Raw genomic sequence first — 11733 nt, 5'->3', positions numbered from 1 at the left:
ATTAAATAAAAAAGGCAATAAACAAGCGTTAACTAAGCATGTGTTCACCAGGTTTGTGAGTGTAAATTAAGAGAGGAAAGTGCTATGTATGGTTTTAAAGCTGCAATTGATACACATGAGCACATTGGGGACAGTTATGGGAGTTGAGGGTGCTACCTGAAGGAGAATTCATGGAAACACTGGTGTTTTTGGAAAGCATGGGTTTAAATGTGAAGGGTTCTGACACGAGGCAATGCGTCCTCGTGAGAATGACCTTGTGCTAGGGCAGCCGTTGGGTCGTGTGGGTCTTGAGATGACCTTGGCCTCGCTCAGCCATTTCGATAGGCTACTTAACACAACTTCACCTCGAAGAAACCTTTTTGGAAACCTTTCTGGTGACATGGCAAACCATTTATACGAATTTTGTGTTTTGGAATCATGGGTATTTGGTATGACACACTAGCTTAGATTAGGCTGACCATATGAAAAGGAGGACAGGGCTCCTGTTTCTTTAACAGTTGTGTAGAAAAGGGAATTTCAGCAGGTGTCATTGTATATATGGAGAACCTGGTGAAATTTCCTCTTCAGCACCACAGTTAAAGCTGCAGGAGCTATACTAGAGTGACCAGATTTAAAAGAGGGCAGGGCACTTGCAGCTTTAACTGCTGTGATGAGGAGGAAATTTCCCCAGGTTCCCCATATATACAAATGACACCTGCTGAAATTCCCTTTTCAATACAACTGTTAAAGATACAGGAGCCCTGTCCTCCTTTTCATATGGTCACCCTAGCTTAGATGGCCACTTCAGGAAGTACTGAGTTTGAACCTAGCCCATAATGACAATTTCCAGAGGGCTGCTGTTAATCTGTTGCAGGGGTTGGTGGGTGGGAAACCCAACAACGAAGAGACTTGTGGCACCTGAAAGTCTAACCCATTTATTCTGGCATAAGTTTTCCATGGGTTATAAATCCGTTAGCCTTTCAGGTGCCACAAGACTCTTCGTTGTTTTGGCCCAGAATGGATCTCTTTTAGGCTAGGCGGCGGGAGAGAGGCGGCCCTGAAAAGAGTCTGGCCTCACAGATCTCCTCAAAGAGCCCCTTCTCCGTCTCCGGCCCTTTCCCCCCCCCCTCCCCGGGCCGAGGCGCCGCGGTTCGTGACCAATCGGCTCCCTTCGGCTCCTTCGCACTAGCCAATCGCAGAGCGACGGAGGAGAACCGAGGGCCGTTCTGTTTGTACACGACTGCGGGGCTCGCGCCTCGTCTCTCCCCCCACCCCCCTCCTCACCTCCCTGCCGAGCTGCACACGCGGGGATGGAATACTGGGGAGCGCAGGATTCCAAACCGTTGCAGAACCAAACACGCCCCAGGCATATTGCCCACTCGGGGCGCGTGGCATTTAAACGCGCAAGCCGAGGAGCCCTTTGCATAACCTCTGCAGTGACATTTGCAGTTGGAAACTGGGGAGGGAAATCGGTTCCAGAGCTGGCAGAGAGAAAGGGTGGGGGGGAATCTTTCCCCCTCCCCAAGACATAGAGGGGCTAGGAAATGTTTATTCATTAAGGGCTGTTTGCAAGTGATTGGAGAGAAGCTCTGTAAGAACTTGAACGTTGCGGGTGCAAGGCTGCAGTTCTTCCTCTGCAAGTTTTCCAGGAGCCAAAAACAAACTTTGCAAAGCCTTGAATTACTTGACGAGGTGGTGTTGGTGGTGGTTCGGGACCAATGAGCCCTCGGACATCTTTGGTGGTGCCCACAAGACAACCTACTTCGCTCAAGTTTTATTTAGAAATATTGTTATGTTAGGCTGACCCTATGAAAAGGAGGACAGGGCTCCTGTATCTTTAACAGTTGCATTGAAAAGGGAATTTCAGCAGGTGTCATTCATATATATGGAGAACCTGGTGAATTTTCCTCTTCATCCCAACAGTTAAAGCTGCAGGTGCCCTGCCCTCTTTTGAATCTGGTCACTCAATAGCTTCTGCAACTTTAACTGTGGGGATGAAGAGGGAATTTCACCAGGTTCTCCATATATACAGATGATATATACAAGATACAGGAGCCCTGTCCTCCTTTTCATATGGTCACCCTAGTTATGTTTTCTTGCCGGCATTGCTTCAAAAAGAAGTAGGACCTCCTAGCTGCTGGCATCTTAATTCCCCCTGAATGCTTCTGGGCAGGTTTCTTCTCCTGTTATGAATTGCCATGCATACCCATGGCAGCCATTTTATGGCTGTACTCAGGATAGTTGCTCAGGTTTCTGGAGATACCCATAGGCCCCAAGGGTTGCCTACCTCTAAGCAAAACACAGCTGCTGCTTCTTTATTTATTTATTTATTTATTTTAAACAGGATCCCTCAGCTCCTCTGCAAAGAAATTAAAGTGAGCATCGCACAACCTGAGTTGCTAGTCCAGAACTGAGTTCATTGCAAGACTCAACTGGCAAGATAATCAGGAGGTGTAGATGGCTTTGGGAGAATAAGATTTATAAGAGGACATCTTTGAATTGATATGGATTCAAATATACAGGCAGGCCGAGTTCTTACAGGTTAAAAACACAGTGCTTAACTTCAGAGTAAACATACATTTAGAAAGACATCAAAATGAATGCAAGTACCAAGTGACCTGCCTTAGTTCTGTTGGCTTTAGCTTCCATGATAGTCATTGGAGGAGATAGGTAAGAGATTTATAAGAGATACGAGCCTAAAATCTAAGTATTGTGAATGTTCAGATATTGGATTGTTCAGACCTTTTCCCAATATGACTGACTACTATCTAGTCATCGTTAGATCTTTTAATATCGTTAGAAAAGAAATCTTTTAATATTCCTTAATAGCCTGTTTCCTTAGCAAACACATTCCTACTACTGTCATGGGTCGGTCCCCACTGCAAAGCACTCAAAACCGGATCTGGAACCCATTTCGTCTTCTCGAAGAGTACTAGCTGAGAAACTCCCAGAATCCTTCACCCATTCCTGTGCTGCCATGTCATTCAGTGCCACCATCTTGTTCTCGCCTCCCAATGCCAAAGAGGCCAAGTGCTGCTGTTGCAGCTGCAAGCAGGAGCCAGGGACTCAGGCGACTGCCGCCCCGCCGCCCCCGTCTTCGCCGTGCACCCCCATTACCGTTACAGGAAGCGGGTTGGCGGTGCAGTCTTCAGAACAGCTCCTGCATGTCATCTACCAACGTGTCGAAAAGGCTGTCAGCCTTGCTGAGGTGGCGCTGAGTCTGGCGAAGGCCAACAATGAAGCCCTGAGGCGACTGGAAGAGGAAATGGGAGCACTGCGCCGTGGGACACCCGCAGCCCTCAAAGCCAGCCCTCTGTGTGTTCCAGAGGAGCACCAACAGGACAATGCAGAGGAAGATGAGGAACAAGAAGCCGAAGGCTTCAGAAATGGTGTCCAGGTGGTCATTGAAGAGCTGAGGCAGCTGGGAGCAGCAGCAGGGCCACCTGGGCACTTGGGTTTCTCTCCTGTGCAGCTGGGAGCTGGAGGGCTTGGTGTGGTATGTAGGTTGCAAGATTAGGGTCTTCTTTGTCCCTCCTACCCCGCAAAACACACACAGTCCCCATGTCCCTCCGGTCAGGCACAGATGGCATCATGAATATTTGATGGCATCTCTCGCCTTCCCTGCCAACGACCTGCTCAAGAGAGAGGCATTCTGGGAGTCACGCCAAGCACTGCTCTACTGTTGTGGCCTGGGGTTGAGGGGCCATGGCAAGAGCTAAAAAACGCATGGGTATATGTATATATGACACCAAGGCTGGTTTGGGAAAGGAGGTTGGAGCTGCTTTGGTGATTAAAGGGCACTGGCGAAGTTGTAATTGGGAAAAGTTCTAGTAGGTTAGCGCTTAGTATGTTTTCTCATGACACTAAAAAGTGCCTTTGAGGCTCCTGCACTATTTCAGCCAAGTACGAATGTTAATGAGATAAAAGGAGGCTTTAAAATCAAATATACGTTCTGGCCACTGTAAATTTTATATTTGTTTTACAGAGCAATTAATTTTTTAAAAAAAATGGTGAAAATGCTAGGGTGACTTTAAGGGATAGTAACAGAACAGGGACAAGTTAGAGGTCTGTCTAGGATATAGTGGCTACAGGTTGGGGCTGAGAGATAACACAGCAACTGGACTAGGAAAAGGGGCTGCTGTTTGAACTGAGAATTACAAGTCTTTGTCTCCTCAGGTAGCCGAAGAACCCCCCACAGTAGATGTCTCCATGCAGCAGGTCTATGCCACAGCCTCTTCACCTGCTCCTCAGATGGCTCATCAGCCAGTCCTACAGGCCCTGGATGACCCTCTCTCCTGCCCGGAGGTGTCCCCTAACAGCCCCACCTTGGAGGATCCCATTCATGGGGAGCCACGTTTCTCTTTGGGCTTTGCCAGTCTTCCATGTAGAAGCCGAAGCATTGGACAGAAGAATGCGAGGCGCAAGAGAGACCTGGTGCTCTCAGTGAGTTGCTTTTTACTTAATTTACTCATGAAGGAGCTTGTATCTTGCAAGGAACACGGCATAGAATCAGCAGCTCAGGAACTGCAAAAGCTTATTTTAATTAACTTTCAGGAGCCGGCTGCTCTGCCTGTTTTAATAGCTTGGGATTTGCAGCGTTGCTGTTGAGATTCACTTCTTTATCTCTCCTGTGTTTTTGTTTCTTCTCCCAGAAACTGGTGCATAATGTCCATAACCACATCACCAATGATAAGAGGTTTGATGGCTCTGAAAGGTGAGTTCTAGCCGGGATTGTTTGACTTGGCAAAGAGTGCTTTCAATAAAGGAAAACTTAAACAGTTGTGGCTTCTCACATAACTGTGCTGCAATGGAAGGGATTTTTTTTTCTTTTTACTGTGCCTAACGTTACAATAAACAATGTGCCAGTCGAGCGTGTCGCAAAATATAAATGCCCAGGAACTTGGCTCAATGAAAGTAAGGAATAAACACAAGAGATAAACACAAGAGATGCCAAGAATAGCGTTTGTCAAAATGAAACAACTGCTATGTAATCGGGACCTTAATCTTACAGTAAGGACTTGGATGGTAAGACGCTGGGTCTCCAGAGGCATTCTTAGAAAATAAAAGGGCTGGGTGGCTGCAAAAACAGCAGTCTTGTGGCATCTTAAAGACTAGCAAATTTATTATGACGTAAACTTGCATGGGCTATAATGCACTTCATCAGATGTATGTGTTATTGAGAGTTTCAGGTATATACGCATTACGCATGTTTGGGAGGATGGAGGGCGGCGCTGTAAATGGTGAGGTCAAGGGGAAATTAAATGTAGAAATAGAACAGTGACAATCACATTATTTAACATTGGCCATTCCCAGAACAGTTGCTGCTGATAATGCAAACATCCTGGCACTAGATAAGCCAATTAACACATGTAGCGTGATTTTTTAAAACTCACAACCTTTTATCCCAATTCAAGCCTCTGGCACAAGCTTCTGGCAATAGAACCTCTTGATGAACTGTAACTTGGCAGTCACTCACTCTCTTAATTTCCCTTTGAAGTTTCTTTCTTCCACAATGGCCACTTGTGTCCTGGAAGGCTGAAGTGATCTCTTTTTTAAAAAAAAAAATATTGATGTCATATTTGTGCACATTTATTCTGTTCCACAGAGACTGGCCACTTGTTTCTATATGGAAAAGACTAAATAGAGTGACTGAAAGTTAGGTTTCGCCTACCTCCTACTTTTCATAAACAATTATGAATGAGCTGTGGATTATTAGCAACAATAGTAGTTATAGAACCAAAGAGTAGTACTGTATTTCTTCAGCTGTAAGATGTCATCAATTGTAAGACGCACACTAATTTCAGTACCACCAACAGAAAAAAAACCCTCCAAGACACACCGGCAATTCTAAGACACACCCCATTTTTAGAGATGTTTATATGGGAAAAAAGTGCGTCTTAGAATCGAAGAAATAGAGTAGTTACACAGGGAAATCCTTTAGTGTTTACTCTAAAATAGTCCAGTTGAGACTCTAAAGTAAGTCCAGTTGAGTTAAATAAGGCTTACTCCCAAGTAAGTATGCACAGGATTGCATACTAAAGCTACAATACTAAACAAACTTACTAGGGTGTAGTGTGTAAGCCTTATTTAAGTCAGTGGACTTACTTTTGAGTAAAGATGCTTCTGATTGGATTGTGATACTTTATTTTACTTCCTAAAGTTGGGAAATTGAGTGACTTTCCCTAGTTTAGTTCATCAGAAGTTTTGTTGGAGAAAATGTGGAATTACTAGGATATGCCAGATCCTGGCTTTCTCCATATTTACATATTCTCCCTTTCCCTTCTTGTAGCATTAAATCTTCATGGAATATCTCTGTTGTGAAATTCTTGCTAGAAAAACTGAAGCATGAATTGGTATCAAATCACCATAATTACACGGACAAAGAGTTAAAAGGTAAGGTGGAGATTGATAAAAATGCTTCCCTTATTCCATTTTTAATTGTATTGTAGCTAGAAGCCAGTGGTAGAGCCAGTGTGGTATAGTGGCTAAAGTGTTGGACTGGGAGTCAGGAGATCCGGGTTCTAGTCCCCACTTGGCCATGGAAACCCACTAGGTGACTTTGGGCCAGTCACAGACTCTCAGCCCAGCCTACCTCACAGGGTTGTTGTTGTGAGGGTAAAATGGAGAGGAGGAGGTTTATGTACACTGCCTAGGGTTCTTTGGAGGAAATAAGGCGGGATATAAATGCAATAATAAATAAATAAATTATATATATATATATTTCTTACCCGCCTCTCCCTTTGGATAATAGAGCATTTCCAAATGAACAGTATATCCTTGTTTCTCCTACAACCTTTTTTTTTTTCCTTTTCTTTCTAAAAGTCACTTTTGCACTTTGCTCGAAATAAAATAAAAATAATTCTTTGGGGGTGGAATTTTGTCCAAGGGCTTGTCTGTATGTGCTGTATACCCCATGGTAGTTGCACAGCGGTGCCACATTGTTTATATGACGCACCTGCCAACTTCCAGCCGCCACGGGTCCTCCCCCCAAAACTACACTTTTCAAAGGTTGCTGATTTACCACAACTTTTTCCTTTACACTGAGGTCACCACCTTCTTTGGTCTGTTGGTGGTGACCTCATTTCAGATTGAGGCTGGGGGCATTCCGGGGGTGGATCAAGGCCCAGGGTAGATCAGGGGATGTGAGGGAAGGCCAGGCAGGATGTGGGCTCCCTCCTGCTGTGGAGATTTGCCATTCCCACCCCACAGCTACAATGTCACAGGGTTTTGAGGAAATGAGCGGCAAAACGTCACCATCAGGACACCCCACAGCTTTCAAAATAAACATATCTCTTGGCATTTACTCTAGAACCTACTGATGATATTTGAAATGTTGGTTGTTTGTATACACAGATACACACATCTTATATCCTCTGGCCATTCATCTGTGCCCTGGTTTCTGCTTTCCATCCTTGTGATCTCCCCCTTTCCGCAACCCCGTGCCCACTTTTTCTTCTGTTAGGTGCCTGTGTGGCCTACTTTCTGACTAAGCGACGTGAGTATCGTAATTCTCTCAACCCCTTCAAAGGACTCAAGGAGAAGGAAGAGAAGAAGCTACGCAGCAGACGTTATCGGGTAAAGCATAATTCAATGGCTCTGAGGAGCACTTCTGCACATTTATTATCTCAAGAGGGCCATACTGCTACAATACCTGCAGAAAAGCAATTTTGTCACACTTTTAACCCAAGTACATTCCTCTTGTCGATTTTATTCCAGGACATGTGTAAATAGAACATTAAAAATCACACTGAAGTGGAGGAGGAAATTACCTCAATATTCTCACTCAAACATATAGAAAACCCCAACAGTCTATTTGACATATGAAGGAATAGGTTAAGTACAGGTCTGATTACAAGAGGCTACACTGGCCCAATTCAAACGCATTGGCAATTGAGGGTTTGAATTATGTGAACAAGCCAGCATGCTTGTTCAAGCTAATCAATCATTCACACTTGCCTCCTCCTGCCGGTGGGAGTGGCTAAATAACCCAAGGACCCTGGCTTGTTTAGCATGACATCCAAACCCCAGAACTTTGGCTTGTCTCTCCTCCAACAAGCCAGAGTTAGAACCTTATGCTTAAAGTAGACCCACTGAAATAAATTAGACTTAAGATGGCCATGATGATCTTAAGTCCCATTGATTTCAAAAGGTCTACACCCAAGTATGATTAATTGTACATCCAGCCCATTGAACTCAGTGACACTTACTTCTGAGTAAAGATGCATAGGCTTATGTTTAAGATTGTAGCCTGACTCCATGCATGTTTGCTTGTAACGTGCTCTATGTGGGGCTGCCGTTGAAGCTGCTCCGGAAGCTGGAGCTAGTGCAGAATGCTGCAGCTCGGCTGCTGTCTGGAGCTGCCCCTTTCCAGCATGTAACTCCTCTGCTGAGGGAACTGCACTGGCTGCCTATTCGCTACCGGGCCAGGTTGAAGGTTCTTGTACTTGTGTACAAAGCCCTAAACAACTTGGGACCAGGATACCTGAGAGAGCGCCTTCTCCCTTACCAACCTGTCCGGTCACTAAATAATAATAATAATAATAATAATAATAATAATCCGAGGGCCTGCTCCTGGTGGTTCCACCTAGATCCATCCTCCGATTGGAATCCACCAGGGGAAGAGCCTTCAGCGTGGTGGTGCCCCTCCTGTGGAATTCCCTGCCTCTGGAGGTCAGACAGGCTCCAGCCTTGTACTCCTTTCGGCGCCTCCTGAAAACATCTTTATTCCAAGAAGCCTTTCTTTAACATGCAGCCTTGGATTTCTGTGTTGTTGTTTTTTGCTTCTTTTTAAATTTTGTTTTCACTGTTTTATTCTGTTTTTATTTTCATTTTACCTTGTACACCGCTCCGAAATTTTTTCAATGGGGAGCGGTATATAAATATTCTAAATATTGAATTCAATGGGACTTATGTTAGCTGAAAGGAAAATAGCACTTGTAATGGTGATTAATTTATTTATTGAGAAGAATCCAGGAACTTTTCAGAAAGAGGAAGAGAATCCAGTTGCCTCTGGATCACCTGCATTAAGAGCGTTGTAATTTGTGACAAAGGAGCAGCAGCAAATTATGGATTAGAAAGGGGGGGCAAAATGTAACAAGGAGGAAGGGGAGTCTAAAAAAGTCTTAATGTGTAACTTGCTTTAAAGTAAGAGGTAATTGGGGATGATTTACACAATTCTCAGTAAGTTTTATGGGTGGTTTTAACGAGCAAGGTCTTTAATCAGTAAATGCTCATTGTGTTTTTTTAAGGCTACCATCTTGTTAAGATGTTGAAGGAAATTCCATCCAACAAAGTGGAACTTACTTCTGAGTAAATATGCATAGGATTGGGCTGTGAGAGGGGAAAGTGAGGGAAGGGGGAAAAACAAAGGATTCTCTCAATCAAAAAGTTACTTGATCGGGGTTGTTAAACAAACCATCATAAAAATTAGCCTCTCGCCTAGCTGCCTGATCCTATTCATATTTACCCTGAAGGAAGTCCCACTAAATTCAATTGGGCTTATTATTCCCAAGTGTATGTGTATAAGATTGCAGCCGAAGAGGCAGAAAAATGCTTTTTTAGACAGAAAAGGAAAAGGAAAAGAAGAAGACAGAAGCGGGGAAAGTGGATCATTATGTCTGCATCCCACTTGCTTTCCAGTCTCATTTATCAAAGCAGTGCTCGTCTTCCTTTAAAAAGAGAGAAAAATTAATACTGTCTCAGACCACTCTCTGAAACCTCCCTGCAGTAGTCGGAACTCTCCTTCATAAAGGGGAGCTGAGACTTGGATTGGGGGTGGCAGCGGTGGTGGCTGAGCCATTAAACTTCGGCTGCCAAGAGGTGTTTCCATTATAAACTGTCAATGGTGGAGCATGTGCCCTTTCCTCCTGTGGAGTTGATTTCAGAGCTAAACTGTCAAATGCTTTTTAGGGGACAGCTGTGATTTGCACACAGGCATGGAAAAGGTTCTGGTTTTAAAGGAAGAGTGGGTCGCAAATATTTAAACTAGGCCTTGCCATCTGCCCACAGGCTCTATGTTCTGCAGGTCCAATGGGTACATTTCTGCAGTCCTCCAACACTAGGAGACAAAATGGCAGAGTATGATGGAGTATGATAGAGGAATCGTGGGAGGGGAAGGACTGGTGAAGACAGATGGGGTGCGTAATTGCAGGGCTGGAAGCAAAACTTATTTTCTTAGAATGACTAATTAGACTCTCTTTTGTCTTACCATTAGCTTTTTGCAAACCGTTCGGGGGTGGCACGTCTGTTAGGCCCTGAAGAGCAGCGTGTGTGGCAAGGTGTGACTGAGGAGCTCATGTCAGATGAGGAAGACAGCCTGAGTGAGCCTGGCGTGTGGGTGGCGCGTCCCCCACGATTCCGTGCTGCTCCCCTCACTCAGCTCTGCTACCGGCTGGACGCCAACTCAAAGCACGGTACCAAAGCCAACCGGGTGTATGGACATCCCTCGGATCGCTTGCCCTCTGCTGAAGCCCAGCTTCTGCCACAGCACCTCTATAACCCTCTTTTTCAAGAAGAAGAAGCAAGAGCTGGCACCCCCCCTCACCCACCCAGCCACAAAGGTTTTTGTCCCGACCTCAGCACCTTTGTCGAGATCAAAGTGGAAAAGGATGAGTGACCTAAGATGGCTGGCCTTGTTTACTACGGCAGCCAGAATAACAGGGAAGAGAGAAGACAGGGTCAAATGAGATGCTTTCACCTCCGATTGAGTTCATTTCCTTCTTCAAGGTTGGGAGGGGAAGCAAATTGTCAGGTGACTTTTGCCAAGTGACTTTTATGGGCTTAAACAAGTCTTCACTTCATCGGAAGCCCCTTTTAGGTCACAGTGGAGAAGAAATAGTAATTGTGATGGACAACGCTGAAAAAGGGAACCCTTTGCAGTTATAATGACTGATCTATATTATTGCAGAGGGAATTCTCTCCACTCTGAGCTTAGGATAAGGCAAACTTGAAGCAACGTAAGAATTCCCATTAAAAATGTGACTCGGAGGGGATCTACACGGCGTTGTGAGGGCGCTTATATGCGCCCCCAGTGCGCCCCCACAGCGACTGTGTAGACCGAGGAAGAAGAGACGGAGGAAGAGGCGGAGGAGGAGGCGGCTGGGGAACCGGCCGCGTCCTTGCCGCCGCTGCCGCCTCCCCGCCGGCTTCCTGCTGCCGGGCTAAGGTGGGTGGCTCTTAGCCTGGCAGCAGGAGGCCGGCGGGGAGCCGGCGGCGGCAAGGACACGGCAGGTTCCCCAGCCGCCTCCTCCTCCGTCTCTTCTTCCTCGGTCTACACAGTCGCTGTGGGGGCGCATTGGGGGCGCATATAAGCACCCTCACAACGACGTGTAGATTCCCTCTTGCATTGCGGGGATCACCCTTCCTCCTCCACAATTTTTCTGTTCCACCTTTGAGTTCCTGGTAACATAAAACCAATGGCTGACAGTTTGCTGAAATGGTGGGGATTGCTCTTTTCCTGGAACTGCAGGGATTAGCGGAACACCTTCTAATGGACTTCTTCATTGACAGTAATGATTTTAAAGTAGCAACATAACATGATACTAATAGAACGAACTTGCCTGCCCTTGCCTGCATCTCTGTAAACAATAGGTGGGTGGGAAATTGTGTGTTCTTCCTCCACACCTGAGAGAAAACGAAGGGACAAGCAACTTGACCTGAGGGTTGCACCTTTCAAAATCGAGGCAGCCTGAAAAGCCAGGCTATGTAACCAGGACTATGCAAGGACCTGAAGTATAAATGGTGGTTGGGTGTGGG

The 11733-nt window shown here is 45.6% G+C and overlaps 1 protein-coding gene across 1 annotated transcript; it reads left to right on the top strand.

The window, feature by feature from the left end:
* The first annotated feature begins 2956 nt into the window (after window positions 1–2956).
* C11H14orf93 (chromosome 11 C14orf93 homolog) lies at window positions 2957–10927 on the top strand. The gene is made up of 6 exons (XM_063137649.1): window positions 2957–3475; window positions 4156–4422; window positions 4632–4693; window positions 6269–6372; window positions 7442–7554; window positions 10193–10927. Exons 1-6 carry the CDS (start codon window positions 2957–2959, stop codon window positions 10592–10594), a joined length of 1467 nt encoding a protein of 488 aa, XP_062993719.1. The 3' UTR covers window positions 10595–10927.
* Window positions 10928–11733: the final 806 nt, after the last annotated feature.

The sequence above is a fragment of the Elgaria multicarinata genome, chromosome 11, assembly GCF_023053635.1.
Source record: "Elgaria multicarinata webbii isolate HBS135686 ecotype San Diego chromosome 11, rElgMul1.1.pri, whole genome shotgun sequence".
Classification (NCBI taxonomy): Eukaryota; Metazoa; Chordata; class Lepidosauria; order Squamata; family Anguidae; genus Elgaria; species Elgaria multicarinata.
The sequence above is the reverse complement of the archived record's forward strand: the minus strand, read 5'-3'. Positions and strand labels throughout refer to the sequence as shown.